Raw genomic sequence first — 21,843 nt, forward strand, 5'->3', positions numbered from 1 at the left:
GGTAAAATCTAGCTTAAAATAAGTTTTCCCAGCTAATTTTAGGATCTGAATATTCTAAATATCATATCTTATTTCTAGAAATCTTACCAAGCCATTTTTCACTTGTTCTATTGGCAGATTTTTTCACTTATTTCAAGGTAAAAGTTCCTTGAAATAAGTTTTTTTCTTGTTTTGAGAGGGGCATTTTTTCCAGTGTGTAGATCCTCCATACCACAGCTCTGTGTTAGCAGATGGCTACTAACTGAACCAAAAGGACCGGCAGGGAGAATGAAAGGAATCAGGAAGGTCTGACGGAGTGCAGGGAAAGAGGAGCTAATATCTGATGGCAGCAGAAGAAGAAAGCTGGTCTCTGATGTGCTGTAAACCCTGCTTCCTTAATCTCTACGCTGAGAGCAGAAAGCGGGTCATGGGCGTATGTCTGATGATTACCAGATTACTGCTCGCCCTGCAGATCCAGTTTCAGAGTTGGAAAAGTTTAAGAAGATGTGCTGTCAGGAGCGTCACGGCTCCTCAAGCCTCCGAGGCTCCGACCCCCTTTAGAGATATGTGAGATCTGATGTGGCTCAGATGGAAAATGAACATCGGGTGTCGCGTCTCGTCGGCACAATCCCTGCTTGATGACAGTGTTTATGGAGGATCAAACCGACCTCTGTGTCTTCTCATTTAAAACCCTGTCAGATTACTGGTGTATAATGCAGCCTTTGTGTCTCACGGTGACGTCTTTTATAGATTTTATAGATAGCACTGTGCCTCTTATTTACCAGTAGTCCTCATGAACACTAGTCCAGTCCGTCGCCAAAAAGCAGCTGTGGTTCTTTTGCATCTCATTGGGGTTGTTGTGTTTCTCTTTACAAAACTCTTGCAATTCTTTTTTATTCTTTTGTGTCTCTTTGTGACCGTCTGTCTCTTTGTAGTTGTTTTGTGTCTTTTTGTGATCTATATATGTCTCTTTGTAGGTCTTTTGTGTTTTTGTGGCTGCTTTGCGTCTCATTGCGGTTCTTTTACGTCTGTTTTGTGGTTGTTTTGTGTCTCTTAGCTATTCTTTTGTGTCTCTTTGTGGTCATTTTATTTCTTTTTGTGGGATTTTTTTGTGTCTTTTTTGCATCTCTGTGATGTTTTTGTGTCTTTTTGTGGTTGTTTTGCATCTCTTTGTAGTCATTTTCTGTCTCTTTGTGGGTCTTTTGTCTCTTTGTAGTCATTTTCTGTCTTTTTGTAGGTTTTATTTAGTGTTTTTTTGCATGTCTTTGGTGGTTTTGCATCTCTTTGTGGTAGTTTTGTGGGGTTTTTTTGTGGTAGTTTTGTATCTCTTTGTGATGGTTTTGTGTCTCTTTGTGATTGTTTTGTCTCTTTGTGGTAGTTTTGTGTCTCTTTGTGGTGGTTTTGCCTCTTTGTGGTAGTTTTGTGTCTCTTTGTGGTAGTTTTGTGTCTCTTTGTGGTAGTTTTGTGTCTCTTTGTGGTTGTTTTGTCTCTGTGTGATTGTTTTGTCTCTTTGTGGTTCTTTTGCATGTCTTTGTGGCCATTTTCAGCCTCTTTGTTGTTGCTTTGCGTGTCTTTGTGGTTCTTTTGTCTCTTTGTAATGTCTATTTGTGACCGTTTCATGGGTCTTAATGGTAGTTTTGTGGGATTTTTTGCATTTCTTTGTGGTGGTTTTGTGTGGTTGTTTTGGTTCTCTTTGCAGATCTTTTGTCTCTTTGTGGTTGCTTTGTGTGTCTTTGTGGTGCTGTTGTCTCTTTGTAGGTCGTTCGTTAGTCTCTTTGTGGTTCAGTAATGTCTCTTTGTGGTAGTTTCATTGGTCTTTATGGTAGTTTTCTGGGTTTTTGCATCTCTTTGTGATAGTTTTGCGTCTCTGTCGTTGTTTTGGTTCTCTTTGTGGTTCTTTTTTCTCTTTGTTGATGTTTTGCATCTCTTTGTGGTTTGTTACTCTGGTAGTTTTTGTCTATTTATGGTAGTTCTTTTGTCTCTTTATAGTTGTTTTGTGTCTCTTTTGTGGTTGGCAGCTTCTATTGCGGTTCAGTCAGATTTAGTTTCAGTGCTGGAAGAGTTTACGAAGATGTGCTGTCAGTAGCATCATTACACATCACTTACATATAATGCGGTTTTTGTGTCTCATGGTGATGTGTTTTATAGATTTTATAGATTTCACTGCGTTTTTTATTCACCATTAATGCTCATCATCCATTTTATTGCTAGAAACAGTCAGTTTTGGTTAAAGTCCTGCTCTAACATGTTTCAGTTTGCCTCAGCTTCCATAAATCCTTCCCGGCTGCTTCAGAAGAAGAGAAGCTCACAGAAATGGCTTCATGCCAGGCGACTTTGTGGCATTTTGGGGGGGTTTATGAAACACACATTTATGGCCCTGTAATGACACTGTGACCAGAAACAAGATGTCAAAATAGCTTACTAAATCATTATTGTTTTTCTTGTCCTGCTAATTTCAGCCGCAGTCTGATGTAAGCTGCTGTTCACCTCCAGAATCTGAGTGCTGCACATATTTGCTGCCCAAAATAATGTCATCCAAATGTATCTGTGCACTTCTGGATGACACTGGAGCGTTTTCTGCATCCACAGACTCCAACACATTACATAGATGGCAGATTTTTATGCTTCTACTCCACTACATTTATCTGGCAGGGTTAGTCACTGTTAAGATGAAGATTTTGCACAACATATAATGGAAAATACAACACATAGTTACAGATAAAACTATTGGTTTTGTGTCTCTGTGACCGTTTTGTGCCTCTTCGTAGTTGTTTTGTGTCTTTTTGTTATTATTTTGCATCTATTTAGGGGTTTTTTTGCCTCTCTGTGGTTCTTGTAAAATTACAAATGCAATAATAACATTTAAATCTTATTTAAGTGAGATTTAAGTTGATTTTAATCTTTAAATGTCTTTTAACTTGAAAATTATGTCCATATTAAAAACAAACCAGTCAGTCAGTCAATTACATCCGACAGAATCAGTGATAAAGTTCTTCATCCAGTTCCCTCTGTCCAGCTTTGCAGTCAGAAGTTCTTTGTCTTCCATACCAGTGTCTTCTTCTAGAACCTTCCTTAATGTTGTGCTCGGCCTGCCGGCCCTTCTAAAAGCATCAGGTTTCCATAACAACGACCAGCTGCTTCGTTGTGTCTCCACATGTCCATCCAGGGCTGGTCTACGTTACCTAATGATGGTTGACCAGCGTGGATGTGAGCCGTATAGGGACTTGTTGTTGAGGTGTGATTTCCAGGAGATGTTCTGTTCCATCCCTAACATTCTGGTCTAAGTCCCATCAACTCTTTTTGAGAGGATCTTCGTTAGTGACCAGGAGTTGGATCCATAGAGCGAGATGGATTCCACTGACGCCTTGAATACTCTTACTTTGGTGTCGTTTTAATTGGAGATGGTGTAGCCTCCAAGGTATTGGAAATTGTCAACTTTTTCGATTTCTGGCCCATCTAATGCTGCAATGTCTCCCCAGATGTTGGGTTGAGGTGCATGAACTTCGTCTTTCCAGCATTCAAGAAGAGTCCAGTCTGTCTTGTTTCTCACTCTATCCAATGTAGAAGTCTTCTACTTCACTGAAAGTGTTTTCCAGGAGGGCGATGTCATCTGCAAGTTCTAGGAGGACTTCTTCAGGATGTCTTCTACTTTGACGACGCTTTAGGGTCAGACCATTGGAGGACAGATTGTATTCCTCAATGCAGCATGGTCTGAGCAGACGATGAAGAGGAAAGGTGATAGAGGGTACTCCAGTGTCTGTGGAGAAGACATCAGGAGTCTTGAATACCGCAGAAGTGTTGACATACAGAGCTTTATTTGCTTCAACAATAGGAGGAGGGATTCCATATTCCAGTAGAATTTGGAACAAACTAAAAAAACCCAAACAGGTCTGGAGAAGCTGCTCAGTGGATCCTTAAATCCTTGAAGGATCAATTCACCATTAACTACCTTCTTCTTTTCTACATTATTCCCAACTCATCAGAAGTCTGGCACTCATCATTCCCTGTCCATCACAGTCATTTTTCAAAGAAAAGTGCAATCAGGCAGCAGTAGTGTAGGGCAGCACATGGAAAAGCTCTCAGACTGGCTGTAGGTTGAGTCCGAGCTGCGTAACGTCAATCAGTGATAGCAAAGAAGACATTTATTTATGTGAAAATGCCACAGATTCTTACTTGAGGTTTGGTGTTCTGCCTTGAAACCGCAGTGGAGCGAATGACAAACGCACACAAACAGCTCTGCTCCAACGTCTTTCCCAGCCTCTCCACATTCTTCATGTCGACCGGCTTTGGAGATACAGAATGGGGTCACAGAAAATCAGTGGAGGTTTTTGGGCAGAAACGGTTCAGGAAATTCTCCTCAAAGCACCAAACCCGCCTCCTGAGGAGCTTCTAAGGAAGAAACGTTCTCCATTCAAGTGCTGCGCTCTTTGACGAATACATCATGACGGGTTGACAGAGCCTGAACGCTGTGGTCGAGAGAAGAAGCCTTTCTGGCCACAACTCAGAGCACATTCTGCATCATTTGCATCCATCAGTATCCCACAATTCACTGTAGAGAACCAACAGACTGCAAGATTTTATTCCAGCTGCACTGAAAATGTTATGAAGGCTCTTCTTGTTTTGATTTTTTTTTGTACTATGTTTAGCAGTTAGCCATTTTATCTAACCCTACACAACTAACATGGGTCAATCCATCAATAATCAGTCAGAGCTTCCCTCAGAATCAGCTGATTCTTTATCCACAGAGACTATATTTAGTGAAGCTAAATTTTACCTTCATACTAGGAATATTTTCAGAGTTACAGGACCTTAAAGTCCATAGAAGTGGGTCCAGATTTATCTCCTTTTAATGGACTTTTTCCATCATTTCTGAGCCTCAGAACTTCATCAGTGCAGCAGATAGAACCATGACATTTAGGAGGAGAAACACACCTGAGTTCTGATAAAAACTGACACCAGATCAGTTTTACATCCACTCCAGGTGTCACAGTCTATATCTTGGCACTTTGAGGTCATTTGGACTTTTTTGCATCATTTTTAAACTGATGTTTGACAGTTTTTGAAAAAAAAAAATTAGACGAAATCACACAAAACAAGAGAAAAGTAGTGTTGGAGAGTAGAATGTACTGAGGCTCCACAAGCTCTAAAAGATGGAGAAAACCTGTATGCTCTACATGTATGTCAGAAAATGTATATTATCTGTAGTTCCTGGTTGTTCCAGCAGGTGGAGCCTCTTCCTGTTTGATCCTGTAGAGACCAGAGGAGGCGTCACTCAGACTACAGTTCATGTTAAAGCAGAGAGCATTGTGGGGGTTTAGCAGCAGCAGGCACCATAACAAAGACTTCTGAGGAGGTTAATGACGTCCAACCAGAGCTCTTGAGTTTTATTTAAAGTGTCCCACTTCAACTCATCCTCTCTCTTTCTGACTCCTGTGTGGGATCTGATGCAGACAACTGGTCAGTTAGTCCATGGGCCCAGACCTAACATCTCCAGTATCAGTACCACTCGAGGTGACCAATTCTTTTTAGTATTTTTAACTAGCTATATGTCTGTAGTTTGCATTTTGATATGACAGCTGTTGCAGACTCACAGCTTAATAAATGTTACCACTGGTTTAATGGACACAATGAAAGAGTCTGAACCAAAAGTCCCATCAACGCGACGGGACATAATTCGATAGGATTTTTCCTCATTACAAAAAATTAAGAAACGCCACATGCTACACATCATCATCTGCATTAATAACTTTACAGCACAGAACAATACTATAACAAACCTGAGACTGAGAAAGATTTTGTTGCTATGGCAACAAGATTGTCTATGACAAAAACAAGACACAATAACAAAGCAAGACACAAAATGACCAAAGCAACACACAAAACGACAAAAAGAAGACAAAATGACAAAAACTAAGCGTGAAAAGAAAGTACGAACAAGAAATGCATTCATATGGGTCTGGTGTTTAATTATTAGAATATATTCGCCTTTCTCAAACAGTTTTATTTGATTATTGACTCATATTAGATGTGATCTTTGCAGACGGTGAGGTTTAAATGAATTGTGCCCTACAGCAGTTATGGTGAATGTGATCGTTCCACTTATCAGTGATAAAGCTGCCAGTATGGAAAGACTCTCACATCCTGATGTACTTATAATAACCCAACGTACATTTTAGCACCACTTAGGTTTGGTCACCTGAGATGGTTCCAATATCTGGTCTGGTCCATGGACTAAGTGCTGGATTAGTTGTGGTTCTAATCACTTATAAAATGCTGTGATTGGCCGTGTTCCTGCTTCAGGACATCCATAATTTGAGGCCCTCTCAGTCTGAGCCGTGACGTCAGTGCAGTCTGAGTGTTTTGGCTCTGAGGTGGAGGTTGGAACAGCTTCTTTAACTCCTCGTCTCAGACCTCTGACCCGCTGTGGACGGGGGTTTCCCCTCTAAAGCTTTTACTTGCAGCTTGGGGCTCTTATGTAAATCTCACAGAGCTCTTGGCAGTGCCAGTCTGGTTTGGTTAGTTGGCGTTCCCTGCAGGGTGTAATGATAGGCTGCAAACCACACTGACACCCTGAGCAGACCACTGCCGGCTGTGTGTGTCCATCTCCACGGTTTACAGTCTGGATGGCTGCACCGGACGGCGGCCCTCATCTGTCTGAACCAGGAGTCAAGGACTTGAGCGAACACACCCTGACACACAGCAGTGGGCACACACACACCATTCCTGGCGCCCCTGTCATCAGCGTTTGGCAGCGACGGCACACCGAGGGCACATTAACACACTGCAGACACTTCACACTGCATGTGTGTGTGTGCTGCCTGGTTCCACGCCTGCACTGCAAAAACACACACCGTGAAAACCTGGCAGCAAGGAGTCCAGAAAAAATATGGTGGAAACCAGGATGGAACACTGGAACATTCAAAAACTGAAAAAAAAATTAATTTATCCGTAAAATACTGATATTTATGCTGATTTAACCCTCCTGTTGTCCTCATTTACGGCACCAAAAAATACTGTTCCCTTGTCTGAAAAAAATCTAAAAATTCAGCAAAAAAATTCCCAAAATTTCTGAAAATTTGCAAAATGTTCAGGAAGAAAATTCCTTAAAAGTTTCCCATAAAATATTTATTTTAAAAAAAAAAAAAATCCCCAAATCTGGCAAGAAATTTAAAAAAAGTAAATATTTTCAAAAAATGAATAAAAATCTTTTTAAAAAAAAAAAAAATCCTAAAAATATCTAAAGTGATTCTATATATATCAGTAAAACTTCTAATATTTTCTTTAGGAACCTTCACATAAAAGTCAACCAAAATCCAGCAAATTTCGCTGGATTTTGGCTGATTTTTATGTGAATGTTCTTAAGAAACATTTTTAACATTTCTTTTTTTCCACCAAAAAATGTTCAAAGATTTCTCAACAATGTTGAAAATGTAGACATCAGAAGTTTCACTGTGAAAATATATTTTTTTTCCACATTTCCAAACTTTAAAACGGGTTAATTTTGACCTGCAGGACGACACCAGGGTTAAGGTTGTTTTCTGCCGGGGAAATCTGTAAAAATCACAGTAAATTGTTCAATTAATTTCAGTTGCCAAGCGTTAAGGAAAATGTTAATTTTCTACAGTGCTGCAGCCACTTTGGAAAAATGAGGAATTCCACGGTTTTCCTCCTGCCCCTCCCCACTGTGATTGTTTGTAAGCGTGTGGGAAGCAGGAGAAAGGGGATTCCACACCAACCCGCTGCCATAAGAGCACTTTTGTTCTACATTTATGCCTTCGTGCTCGCAGAGATGCACACAAAGGAAAAAGTGGTGAATGCGTCAGCAGCGTGTTTAAAGCCGAGTGCTGCTGGGAGGGTTGAAGGTTGCAGGGCGGGTCGCTTCGCTCAGATCTGTTTGTGTGAAGGGACAGGCTGTTAGTTTGATCTGTCCCCTCAGTATTCTCCATTTTTGTGCTCGTTATTTCCTCGTTGCGTCAGAGCCAGCGGGCTGCACACACACAGGCTTTACTTCTGTGAGAAAATAATCAAAAATGAGCTTTTAAATAGCTGTGCGCCCGCCGTTGCCAATGCGAGCAGACTTTTAGTGAATGTGATGGATGAGACAACGGACGTCTTGATAAAAACACGTAACAGGGTTTCATTCAGAGATGTTATACATCGCCCCAAGAATCACATCGTATAAATCAAAATGACTCGACTCCAAACCTCAGAAAGCCATCGGTCAACATGTGAAAAACAAAGAAATATGTTTTAACCTCCAAAAACAGAACGACATTGTGAGCGCCGGCCTCAGGATGACTCATAACTGTAATAGTAAGACTTTAACTGCTGGACTTTGATGCCAGTAGCCGTTTTGTAATACACAGATTTATTCCCTTCTTTTTTTTCCCTCTTCATGGTGTGTTTCATTTTGGAAGGAAACCCTGCATGCGTTGTGAGAATAAGTATTAAGAAATGTGTTGAAAAGCTCCTTAAAATGTGTTTAATCCTGTTATTTTACTGTGTGGTTACACTCTGTCAGCGTTTGTGTATCTGTACTGAGTAAGATGAAACTTAATTTCTGTCTTTCACTGTTAATGCCGACTCTAGATGCTGCCCTGGGTAAGTTTGTGAGCATGTTGTCTTGTAAGAAAGAACTTGTAGATGTTTTAGAGTTCACATAGTGAGTGTTTGGTGATTTTTCTGTGATGTTTCAGATCTGTGTTATTTATTTACAAAGCTTTTTTATACAAACAATCAATTTGGTTTTGCAAAAAAGGTCAAAAACCACCACCAAAATCAAACCTAAACTAGTCCAAAGAAATGTTCAAAACCAGTCAGAATACATTTCAAAACCAGTCATGAAAAACTCAAAAACCAGTACAAAATCAGGACCAAAACCAAACCTAAACTACTCCTAAAAAAGTCCAAGACCCACCCAATAAAGTCTGAAACCAGTCCAGAAGCACTTCTAGAAAACCTTCAAACATGATACTGCCACCACCATGCTTGGTGGTTGGTTTGGTGTTCTTGGGGTTAAAAAAAAAGACCCACCCAAGACAGTCTGAAACCAGTCCTAAACCAGTCCAAAAACAATGTTCAGAACCAGTCAGAATACAGTTCGAAACCAGTCCTAACAAAGTCAGAAACCAGTACAAAATCAGTACCAAAACCAAATCTAAACTACTCCTACAAACAAATCCAAGACCCACCCAAGACAATCTGAAACCAGTCCTCATCCAGGACCAGATCCAGAATAATCCAAAATCAGATCAGAACCAAGACTGAAACCAAACATAAACCAGCCCAACATACAGTCTGAAACCAGTCCAAAACCACTTCCAGAAAACCCCAGAGCATGATACTGCCACCACCATGCTTGATGGTAAGTTTGGTGTTCATGGGGTTAATAAAAGACCCACCCAAGAAAGTCCTGAACCAATCCTAAATTGGTCTAAAACCAGGACCCAGATCAACCTAAACCAATCCAAAAACAATTCTGAACCAGTCAGAATACAGTCTGAAACCAGTCCTAAAAAGTCAAAAACCAGTACAAAATCAGGACCAAAACCAAACCTGAACTACTCCTAAAAATAATCCAAGACCCGCCCAAGGCAGTCTGAACCCAGTCCTCATCCAGGACCAGATCCAGAGTAAAATAAGCCCTAAACCAAATTTAAATCACATCCAAAACCACATCAGAATCAAGACTGAAACCAAACATAAACCAGTCCCAAGAAAGTCCAGAACCAGTCCAACATCCAGTCTGAAACCAGCCCAGAAGCTCTTCTAGAAAGCCCAGAGCATGATACTGCCACCTCCATGCTTGACGGTATGTTTGGTGTTCTTGGGGTTAAAAGCCTCACCTTCAGTTTTTGTTCCATCTGACCACAGAACTTTCCTCCAGAACCTTTTCTTTGGGCTTGACTGAAATCCAACACGTTTCGCAGGATATTTGTTGAACTCCTTCATGTTCAGTGATCCAAATAGCAGCCAACTGACTGAAATCAAACTTTTCTGAAAATGGTGTGAACCATTTAAAGATACCAACATCACAGCAGCTTTTATAAGAGTAGTTTTGAGTTATCTTGGACAAGTTTCACATTATTCTACTCAATTTTCAGTCAACGTGGACAGTTTTTAACTCAATTTAGACAAGTTTTAAATAATTTTGGACATTTTTAAAGTCTTTTTGGAGAGTTTTAGATATTGTGTTAAACAAATTTAGAGTCAAACAGACTGATTTTAGTCACTGTGGACAGTTTTTAACTCATATTTGGGCTAGTTTCAAGTCACTTAGGATGTTATTAATGTTGATTTAGAGAGTTGATTCATGTTGGCCAAATTTGAAGTCAAATGGACAAATCATAGTGACTTTGGACAATGTCTGAGCCACCTTGGTCAAATTCTGAAACATCTTGGGCAAGATTCAAGTTGTTCTTCACAATTTTTAGTCACAGTGGACAGTTTTTAATTCATTTTGGAAAGGTTTTAAGTCATTATGGACATTTTTAAAGTCTTTTTGGAGAGTTTTAGATATTGTGTTGGACAAATTTGGAGTCAAATGAACTCATTGTAGTCGTCCTGAACAACTTCTGAGCCATTTGGACAGCTGTTGAGTTATTATTTTGGACAAGTTTGAATCTGTTTTAGATGAAATCTGAGTCATTCTGGACAATTTTCGAGTCACTGTGGACAGCTTTTACTTCATTTTGGACAAGTTGCAAGTAATTTTTGACATGTTTCAATCATTTTAGACAAATTCAGAGTCATTTTAGACATGTCAAATGACAAATCAGCAACAGATACCTGCTGAACTCCATGAATCTCAACAACAGTGGCAAAGAGTCAAGACGTGTCGATGTCTCATTGAACAGTCGCGTTGATCCTTTGGCTTATCATTTTAAATGGCATGAAATAAAGCATCTCTATCTGCTTTAAATTCACAGCATAACTGCATCTTTGTCCTCTTTAAATGGCAGTAAATTTACTAAAATATGCATAGTAGGACTCCAAACCCAAAGCTTAGGACTTGGACTTAACTGTAGACTTGATCGTCACTTGCAAAGAGCGTAATTCTTCACTCGCTGATTCACATAAATCACTCCGGCCAGTTCCAAGTGTGTCAAACGTCGAAGCTCCAGTCCCAGATGAGCTGAAGTCCACTTTAGAGGGTTTTTAATCCTTTTAGACAAATTCTGCTTTCTGTCAGTGGACCTGACCACACAAACTGTTCACAAGAACCAGAAATATGCAAAGATCTTTCCTAATCTAATCTGAACAATAGATGTCTTTGCCTGCAGAACATTAATATGCAGCAGAGACGTGATGGAAAAGAGCTCGAAGCACAGCGGCAGAAAGATTCTTTTCTTCATGCATAAACATACATTTTTGGGCTTTTTTAGCATTAACATGTTTCTTTCATGTCCATGTTGATTTTGTCCACTTTGTGCCTGCTGCCGTCCCAACATTGCCCGTTTCCATTGCCTCAGAATGCCCATATACCATGACCTTAATGCCATGGAGCCACCAGAGACAATTTTTACTCGTGTTGACGTGACTTGGCTAACTGCACGTTAGTATGCGATCATTGGAAAAATCATGAAAAGTGGGTTATTTGTGAGCCCCTTTGTAGAGCGCTGCTCCACGAAGGCAAACCGCCGACGCTGCAGGACTCTGAATGTGTCTGAAAGGTCGGAGGTCGCTGCAGGAGTTCACATGTCAAATTAAATCAGACCCATTAATGCTGTTAGATCAGTGGCCACAGACGGTTTGGTGAAAGAGAAGATAAGCTAAAGTCATTTTTGTCTATTAGAGTTGACATTAAAAGTCAGCTTGAGAAGGAAATCCAAAGCAAATATTCATAAAAGAGCTAAAGATGCGTTCATCTTCATGTTTTTATTGAACTGTAGGGTTTCATGTGAAGTCAGCACCTTCTTTCTAACCCGCCAACTTCTGACCTCTGATATGCGATCAACAGGGAGAAGACTTCATGGACTGGTGGAGTAAATTCTACGCTTCAACTGGAGAGAAAAACAAATGTGGGACCTACCTGGAGAGAGGCTTCGACACTCTGAAGGTAAGAATCTGTTTTTATTGTGGGTTTAGTTACACCAATACAGAAGAAAAGGCTGAAATAGCCATGTTTGATGAGTAGTTTTAGGCAATAACCTGGTAAAACACCATGTATTTTCTGACTAAACTGCTTCACAGGTTGAAAACATGTTGCAGTGACAGAACACTTTATTTTCAGTATTTAGAAACAAACAACTTTACACTTAGTGGGCCCAATTCGGGAGCAAAATGAATTAAGATTAGTAGATCTGTGACTCCCAGTTGTCTTTTGACTTGGAATCTCTGCAGACATACACTATCATTCAAAAGTTTGCAATCAGTTGTCTTTATTTTTGAAAGAATATCTCCATAGGGGTACAGAGGAACATTTCCAGCAACCACCACTCCTGTGTTCTAATGCTACATTGTGTTAGCTAATGGTGTTGAAAGGCTCATTGATGATTAGAAAACCCTTGTGCAGTTATGTTAGCACATAGATAAAAGTGGGAATTTTCATGGAAAACATGGAATTGTCTGGATGACTCCAAACTTTTGAATGGTAGTGTAGCAGATAGAGCTTCTTCTTGTAGGAATATTCTGTTTTTAAATCAGGATCTACTAAACACCCACCTCTACAGACTAGTGGTGTAAATTTTTAGTCACACCTGAACAGATCCTTCTTTACCGAGGTTGTCTTGTATGTTCTGAAGCCTGAGCAGTTTCCGACCACCAAGTTCTGCCTTCATTCTGTTTCCACATAATGAAGTTCTGCTCTGACAACAGAAGATCTTATAGGGCTCGTCCGGGATTTGCACCCGGGACCTCGCACACCCTAAGCGAGAATCATACCCCTAGACCAACGAGCCACATAGACCAACCTACCACTAAGGTTGAACAATCCTATAGAAGTGCAGACCATTTACCTTGACAAGGCATTTTTCTTCACTTTTCTGCACTTCTATGGAAGCAGAACAACCATGAAGAAGGAGAGAGAACTAGGAAATGTCTTCTGTCAGTAGGAGACAGGTAGAATGACAGAAATCAGAAACAGCTTCCAGCCTCTACAGTCTTTTTCTCTCTACTCATACATTCAGCATGGTGAAACATCTTTCTACAGCTGATGTGCTCATCATCAGTAGAAAGATGTTCCACCATGGTGGATGGATCTCCAACTACTTGCTCCTCTGTTCCCTGTTTCTGAGCCATGCTGCATTTAAAATGTGCAGAGATTATTTTTTTCTTTACAGAATCTGGTGCAAATGATATATTTTTGGTGAACTTCTCAACAAGACATGCAGCACGAAGTAACGCTAATGAAATATCAAGATTTTAAGCTCAGATTTGGTTAAATTTCCAGATTGAGCATCATGTATGATTACTTCACGCAGTATAGAAATGTTGAAAATCCAATGATTCCTTATGTTTTTACAGTTTCTGGCTGATAAATGATGTAATTCTAAGACTTTATTATGCTTTTCAGACCCCCTGGTGACACATTTATAATTCAGATTTCAACTGATGGTGCAACACCTGTTTTTGTACCATCATATAATCAGATTTGGCATTGAGCTAGGTAGACTAACGCGGGGAATTCCAGTGAAAAACGGCATAAGAAAGCAGCATTAACTCCAAATTAGAGTCAGCACTTTTCTGGTATTACTAGATTCTAAAAGCCTGATCTACAAGGGAGGTCTTCCAGTCATTATTTTTGTGATATGTATAATTTATGGCACACAAATGTCTCATCATGTGGAGTTGCTGTGGTTTAAATTCAGCATTTTTGCTGTTTTTATTCACATTTCATGTCACATGATACTGCCGTTTGGAAACTGGTTAATGTTGATGTAAAATGAAAGAAAACAGGAATGGACCAACTGTTCAGATGATGTTTGTTTGTGAATAAAAGGAGGAAACACGATACACTGCAAAAAATGCCCTCTCAAAACAAGAAAAAAAACACTTATTTCAAGGAACTTTTACCTTGAAATAAGTGAAAAACTCTCCCAATAGAACAAGTGAAAATGGTTTGGTAAGATTTCTAGAAATAAGATATGATATTTAGAATATTGAGATCTTAAAATTAGCTGGGAAAACTTATTTTAAGCTAGATTTTACCAGGATTGTTAAGCTTAGGTGTCTTAAAATAAGCCAAACATGCTAAACAAATAGCAGTTTTTCACTCAAAAATAGATTTTTGCTTTCATGTAACCTCCTAATTGTAGATGTATTAAACTTATTTTGATTTTTCTTGTAAAATTCAACTCAAAACAAGATAATTTCAAGATTGTTTGACTTAACAAGATATTTAAGATGCATTGTCTTAAAACAGTCCCTCCATCTGCTGAAATGTCTCTTGTTAAGTGAATTTATCTTAAATCAAGTGGGATGAGACATTTTAACTAAAAATAAGACAAATGGACTTGGTAGGATTTTAAGTTTTGCAGTGTAGAAGACAGTAAAAAGGTAAAAGTAAAGATGGCAGAAAGAAGAAATAAAGATTGAAAGTAAGACGGAAACACGAAGAACATGGAGACAGTGCTGCTCTTTGTTCGGTTTTCTGAAAATGTTTTGCTCGTTGCCCCACACTTCACCGTTTAAATCACATTTTTTCCATCCTGCCAGTTCCCTCTGTCAGTCTGTCCCGTCCTCGCAGCTCGGCGCCGCGACACTCCGTCCGGTTTACGAACTTCTCTGGTGACTCATTGTGGTGAATTCGCTTCGGGATTGCCGCAGTGGGACGGATTCGGGGAAAAGGCCGACGTTGGCGAGTCGGCTCGCATCAGCCGTCGTTGGTGTCGTGTAATGTCATTACAGTCGTCTCAGAGCACCTCGCCGTCGCCCACGCTCTCTCCAACCCTTATCCCCGTTCTCTCGGCCCAAACGCCGACCTTTCCTTCCACCGGGACTCGAAGCACACGTCAGTCTTTTCGTCCGATGCCCAAACAAATGACTAATCATGTCAGAATGTGGCCTTTCTTTATTGCTCTTAAATTAGACCTCTAACCTCTCCCTTGAAAGCCATTTCACATCAGCAGTAGCTTTAACTCTGTCCTCTCCATGTCTTTAATGTCCGCCGGTCCATTTAGCAGCTGCAATAGTAGTTTTCTGGATAGGACGTCCAAACAAGAGCTTGAAAGTCACATTCTGATGACTTAATTAGTGAGACAAAGTGTGCTTGTTCACATTTTGGAAGCACTGGTGCACAAAATCATCCAAATTATAGATCAAACTTGTGGAAAAACCTTCAAACTAACAGAAAGGTACCACAAAGTCGAACATGCTCCAGTGTAAAAGTCCATTTCTCTGTCCTGTTTTAGACGTAAAACTCAATGGCACAGTGGAGAACAATAAGAGCTTTCCCAACAGCCATTGACCCTTGAAAGACTCTTTCCATTTTTCTGGTGCGTGTATTTTTTCATTCAGGAAGCCAATTAAAGGCTTTCACCCCGGACGATGGAAACATATCTAATTCGCCTTTGAGGTTTTGCGACATTTCAAAACTTTGCTCGAAATTCACTTGACAGTTGGATGGAAACTAGTGAAATGACCAATGAGCCACTGGTTTCCAGCCTCCCCTCCGTCCTCCGCCTCCAGCGACCGGCTGCCAGCACCTCCTTTTTATTTATTCCCTGCTCTGCTGTTCCCGCACTCCTCTGACAAGCTCTTTGCTCAGATCTGCTACTGTCGCAGGGAAATGAGCCACTGTTTCCAACCTTTCCAGCCTCCTTTACCTTCCTCTCAACCCCAGTTGCCACCTCTTCTCTCTTTACCCTCCTGCCTCCTCTGGTTTCTGAGCTGCTACTGTCAGCACAGTTTCCAGCCTCATCTTGACCCGAGGAAAACTCGCTTCTCTTAATATTCTCACCTTCCCTCTCGGCTCTGTTGTCGCCTCCTTTTTTCTCACCTTTCTGTTTGTGTTTCCATCCTCTCCTCGCTGCTGCTCAGACTTCTCAGTTGCATCACCGATTCAGTGCCGTTGTCTGGTGCCAGAAATGACTAAATATATCAGAACCAACTTGGCCGATGGGAAATGTCAGAAAAAAGTTCAACAGTGTGTCTGCAATTTCAGTCAACTCAGTTCCTTTGGTAACAATCTGGTTCAGTCATTTCAGACAGCAATGGTGCTGAGAGTTTACTGATTTGGTATTTGGAAGCCAAAACTAAATTCTGGTGAATATTTTGGCAGAATTTTGAGACTTTTCTGTCAAAACATCCTGTGAAGGGTTCAATATCTCCAGAAATGTAACTCCCATAGCAGTTAAATTTGATGAGGACACAGACAGAATAATTTCCAGCAGATCAAAATGATTGAATGGATCCACCAGAGGACACGTTTTTAATTATTGGCCCTTGAAAATAGAAAATAGTGCAACATTTGTGGTATTGTGGCCACAGAAAGTTCCTGTAAGTTTACACAGTTTTTGTTTCCTACCAATGAATCCACAACAACGTTTAGTCAAAACATCTAAAATCTGGAACCTTGTCTTGTCAAACTTTCCACACATCAGATTCTACTGATGTTAGAGCCTCAACGGTTGGTGAAATGTCGACCAAAGACTGGATTTTAGTAGGAAACATATACAGCCTCATTTGAATATTTTCCACACGTTTCAATTTTCAAGAGCCAATAATGTAAAGAATGTCCTCTACTGGAGTCATTCAATCATCACTGCTAATTGTTTTAACAAGAGACAAGTTCATTGAAGGACATTGTAGGGATTATTAAGGTAATTTTAAGTCAGTCGGGTCACTTTTGGCTCATGTTTAAACAGTGCATTGTGGGTAAACTTTCCAGGTTCATATCAGCATGTGTGATAGGTGGTTGGTCAGAACAAGTTCTAGACAATGAAAGGAGCATTTTTACACACAGGAGATACCAGGATCATCTCATAGACATGATTCATTTTGTGGAAAAACAGTTTTCTGAAACACTGATGAACTTGTCATGGAATGATCCAACATGGCTGCACATCACGTCTCACAACCCAGTTTTCTTTTTCCATTTTTCTGCTTCGACCTTGACCTCGCTTCCTTGCTGTGTCCTTTTCAGTGTCTTCTCTAATATCAGAAGCTGTTTCTGTCCTGGACTCACCCTCCTTACCTCTCCTCCCTTCTGTTTTCAGCCACAGTACAACTTGTTAGTTCTTGCTTCGGTCACAAAGACGCTGCTGTTTACATCCACATTCTGGCTTCTCGTCCTCTCATCGTCTTCCACCTTCCTCTCCTCGTACTGGATGTCTTTTCAGAATCTTCTCATCATTTTCATTAACCTAGGGAATCAAAGGACTGTTTCTTGGCCAGAAGCAGTAACTTCCTAGATTCTGCTGGTTGACTGGCCAAGAAACACTCTGGCGCAGAACTCATAGTAAAACTGTGGATTTTCGTTTTTAAACTTTGTGTTTTGTACTTAATAAACACATGAAATTCAACCTGTCAAGGTGGTGGTTGGCGGATAGAGTAGTCTGACAGGACTAGACGAGTTAATCCTCCTGTTCTCACTAAAAGACTCCAGACATCCAGTTAGATGATGTCAGAACATGTCAAATCAGAAAAAACATCATAATATGTTACATCATGTAACAAGTCGAGACGTGTCATACCATACAACGCCATGCCACCTCATGCTATGTCATGCTACGTTAAGTCACGTTACACGTCATGTTCATGTTCTACGTCATACCACATTTCATCATGTCACATCAAATCCTGCCATGCTGCACTACATCATGTCATATCACCTCACACTACGTCATGCTACACCTCTTTGTACCTCATCATGACTAAGTAGCAGTACTTGGCTAAGCTAAGTTAGCTAAGTTAGGCATGCTACCCAATGCCGCAGCATGCTATGTCAACAGCACTGGGCTAACAGCTGCTAACTGCTGTTAGTAGATTTACGGTAAAGACATGAAGGATCAAACTCTGATGAAGGGATTGGAATTTACAGGGAAGATTCTCCTTAAAGAAAGAGAATTTTAAATAAAGTTTCTGTCAAGGACACGACTTAACAAGTTGGTCTTCAGTAAACTCATGTATAAAACCTCTTGGGCTTCGTCCAATCCCCTTATCACCTCTGTCTTCGTCTCCCCTCCGTCTTCGTCTCCCCTCCGTCTTCGTCTCCCCTCCGTCTTCGTCTCCCCTCTGTTTCTGTCTCCCCTCTGTTTCCGTCTCCCCTCTGTCTTCGTCTCCCCTCTGTTTCTGTCTCCCCTCTGTTTCCGTCTCCCCTCCGTCTTCGTCTCCCCTCCGTCTTCGTCTCCCCTCTGTTTCTGTCTCCCCTCTGTTTCCGTCTCCCCTCTGTCTTCGTCTCCCCTCTGTTTCTGTCTCCCCTCTGTTTCTGTCTCCCCTCCGTCTTCGTCTCCCCTCCGTTTCTGTCTCCCCTCTGTTTCCGTCTCCCCTCCGTCTTCGTCTCCCCTCCGTCTTCGTCTGCCCTCCGTTTCCGTCTCCCCTCTGTCTTCGTCTCCCCTCTGTCTTCGTCTCCCCTCTGTTTCTGTCTCCCCTCTGTTTCCGTCTCCCCTCTGTCTTCGTCTCCCCTCTGTCTTCGTCTCCCCTCTGTCTTCGTCTCCCCTCTGTTTCCGTCTCCCCTCTGTCTTCGTCTCCCCTCTGTCTTCGTCTCCCCTCTGTTTCCGTCTCCCCTCTGTCTTCGTCTCCCCTCTGTCTTCGTCTCCCCTCTGTTTCTGTCTCCCCTCTGTTTCTGTCTCCCCTCTGTCTTCGTCTCCCCTCTGTCTTCATCTCCCCTGTCCCTTGCTGCTGGGTTTGGCGTTAAAGTGTTGAAATGAACTGTTGTTTCCAGCTCTTTCTTTGGTTTACATCATTCCCCGTCCGTCCCATCTCCACCCAAAACGTCCACCAAAGACCCTTCATCACTCTCGTCCTTCTCATGTCTCTTTCCTAACAAAGCCCAGCTAATAACAAAGGAGCTGCAGTAGATGGAATTCATCTCTCTGCTTTCACAAACCTTCTCCTCCCACTTTCAACTCCATTTAATTTACACAACCAGCATCTCTGCAATAACTTAAACAAACCACACGGTAACAATCGATGTCCTTCATATGAGAAGTGACAGCGCTGCCAAAACATGTCGTCCAGTAATGAGACTGTTCCTGCACCTATTACGAGATTTAAGGTCATAAAAAGAATAATACTGTTCTAAATAAGTGTGTTTGCTTTGGCCTCTTCACTGATACCGGTTCAGAACAGAGACTGATGGAGGACAGAGGATTTAAAAGTCATCACTGTCGAGCTATTACTACTTTAATTCCCAGAAACTTGACTAGACTAAAAAACATGATTCTGGCTGATTCATAGCAGAGCAGAAGTTCTCTTTCTGAGTCCCCAGTGCCACCACTTTAATTCTTCTTTTACATTTTCAAGGGTCAATAATCCTTCATTGTTGTCGTTTTGGACAGTTTTGTAGAAATATGAATCCATCCATATTTATACATTTACAGGAACTTTATGGAGACACAGTATCACCCAAGTTTGAAGATTTTGTACTTTTTTTCCATTTTCAAGGGCCAATAATTATTCAATTTAGTCATTTTTTAAACAAATTTTGGACACATGTTGAGTAACTTTGGACAGTTTTTACTCACTATGGACATATTTGATTTTTTTTGACAAATATTGAGTCATTTTGCAAATTTTTTTTTCTAAGTTCGGACAAATTTCGTGTCAAATGTTTAAAAAGTGGAACTTTATCTTGCCATACTTGTCACACATCAGATTCTACTGATGTTAGAGCCTCAACAGTTGGTGAAATGTGAACCAAAGACTGGATTTTAGTAGAAATATGGATCCATCCATGGATATACACTTAGAAGAACTTTTTGGGGACACAATACCAACCTCATCTAAAGATTTTGCAGATTTTTTCCATTTTCATTGGCAAATAATTAAAGATGTGTCCTCTGCTGGATCCATTCAATCATTCTGATCTGTTTTAGACTATCCTGTCTGTGTCCTCATCACATTCCATATCTGTGGGAGTTTTATTTCTGGAGATACTGAACCCTTTAAATGGCTTCACGGGTATTTTTTTACAACTGAGAATGCAAAAATCCCCAGGTCCAACAACAGATGAAAGTCTCAAAATTCAGATTAAATATTTTGCAGAACTCAGTTTTTGGTCCCAAATAACAACCAAGTGAACCACTGACCTTTTCGTTCATTCCTTTGTTAATATCTGCAGATTTTAGACTGGTGTTCAGACATGGGTGTGCGACTGATGCTAACAAACTGCACTAATGAACACTAATGAATCTTTTTGTGCTGTCGACACTTGAGCTTCCCTGCCCAGACATGTATGCATTCAACCACAGAAGAACTTCTCTAGCTCTGTGTCAGGCTGAGTAGGAGGGAACAGTTATTCTGGCTAAAACCCATTAATGATGCCATCTAAAGTCATGTGTCTGTGTTCTGCTCTATCTAGATGAAGACTGTAAATGTCACTGTCAGTGTGCTATTGGTTTAAAATGAAAAACATAATTTAACCCTCCTTTCTTTGTCATCTTGTCTTTGTTTTGCAATTTCTGCCTCTTCTGTTTTGGACTGCATTTATTTATTTATTTATTTACAATATACAGTTTTACAGCTTTTTTCTGTTTTGTTAAATTGCAGCTAATATCCAATAAAATTACAGAAACAAAGTCTTAGTTAACATGTTGACTTAAAAAAAAAAGGCATAAATTGTTAAAAAAAAAAAAAAAACAGAAAAAAGTCCCCTAAAAAATTTCAGTGTTTGAAAAATATTTAATATTTATTTAATAATATTATTTATTATATAACAACATTTATTTATTTATTTATTTATTTATTTATTTATTTATTTATTTATTTATTTATTTATTTATTATTATCATTATTATTATTATTATTATTATTATTATTATTATTATTATTATTATTATTATTATTATTATTATTATTATTATTATTATTAAGAAGAAGAAGAAGAACAACAACAACAACAACGATAATAATAATAATAATAATAATAATAATAATAATAATAATTATTATTATTATCTTTTGACAGTTCTTGAGCATTTTTTCACTGGCACCTTACTACCAGATTTTCACTGTATTTTTCTTAATTTTGTGTGTCATCTTCCTCTTATTTGTTTATTATTTTTATATTATTTGTTTCTCTTCTTTGAATTTCCACCTTCTTATGTTGCTTTTTCCTCGTCTTCCTGTATTTATCTTCTTCTTCTACTTGTCCAACATTTTATTTTCCTTCTCTTGTCCTACATTTCTTCTCTTTTCAAATGTTTTCTCTGTCCTCGTCAAATCTTATGATTGTTCTCTTTTCAGATTCTCCCTTTCTTACGATTAGGAGTTCACCTCACTTCAGCCATCTCCAAATCTTGGGAGAACTGATTACATCGTAATAAAAGTCCTTCTCTCGTCTTCTTCAGATCTACGACCAGGAGTTGGAGAAGGTGGAGGACTTTGAAGGTCTCTCTGATTTCTGCCAAACATTCAAACTGTTCAGAGGAAAGACTCAGGATGAAGGAGAAGATCCCTCAGTGGTGGGAGAGTTCAAGGTAACATCAAAGTTTCTCTGTTTGCTTATCGTATGTTACATTTATCTTTACCCCGTCATAAAACATCTGGTTGGTCGTGTTGCAAAGCAGCAAAATATGTAACATCATCTCAGGAAATGAAGGAGTTCAAGAATCTCAGGATCTTGGAGTACAGTTGCTGCTCTTTTGTAAAAAGGATCCAGTTTAGGTGGTTCAGAAGCCGACCTTCCTTTCAAGGATCTCCAGGCTTCTCTTTACGTATCTGGAAACACCCCCAAGAGGAGATTTAAAACAAGTTTTACATCCA

At 40.0% G+C, this 21,843-nt stretch overlaps 1 protein-coding gene across 1 annotated transcript in view; it reads left to right on the plus strand.

Annotated features, from left to right (window-relative positions):
* The window catches only part of dysf (dysferlin, limb girdle muscular dystrophy 2B (autosomal recessive)), a 135,488-nt gene that overhangs the window by 87,396 nt on the left and 26,249 nt on the right, over positions 1-21,843 (plus strand). The window contains exons 39-40 of the mRNA XM_055007930.1: positions 11,939-12,037; positions 21,429-21,557. Coding sequence (XP_054863905.1) covers positions 11,939-12,037; positions 21,429-21,557 — 228 coding nt within the window. The remainder of the gene's footprint in view (positions 1-11,938; positions 12,038-21,428; positions 21,558-21,843) is intronic.

The sequence above is a fragment of the Amphiprion ocellaris genome, chromosome 23, assembly GCF_022539595.1.
Source record: "Amphiprion ocellaris isolate individual 3 ecotype Okinawa chromosome 23, ASM2253959v1, whole genome shotgun sequence".
Lineage (NCBI taxonomy): Eukaryota > Metazoa > Chordata > Actinopteri > Pomacentridae > Amphiprion > Amphiprion ocellaris.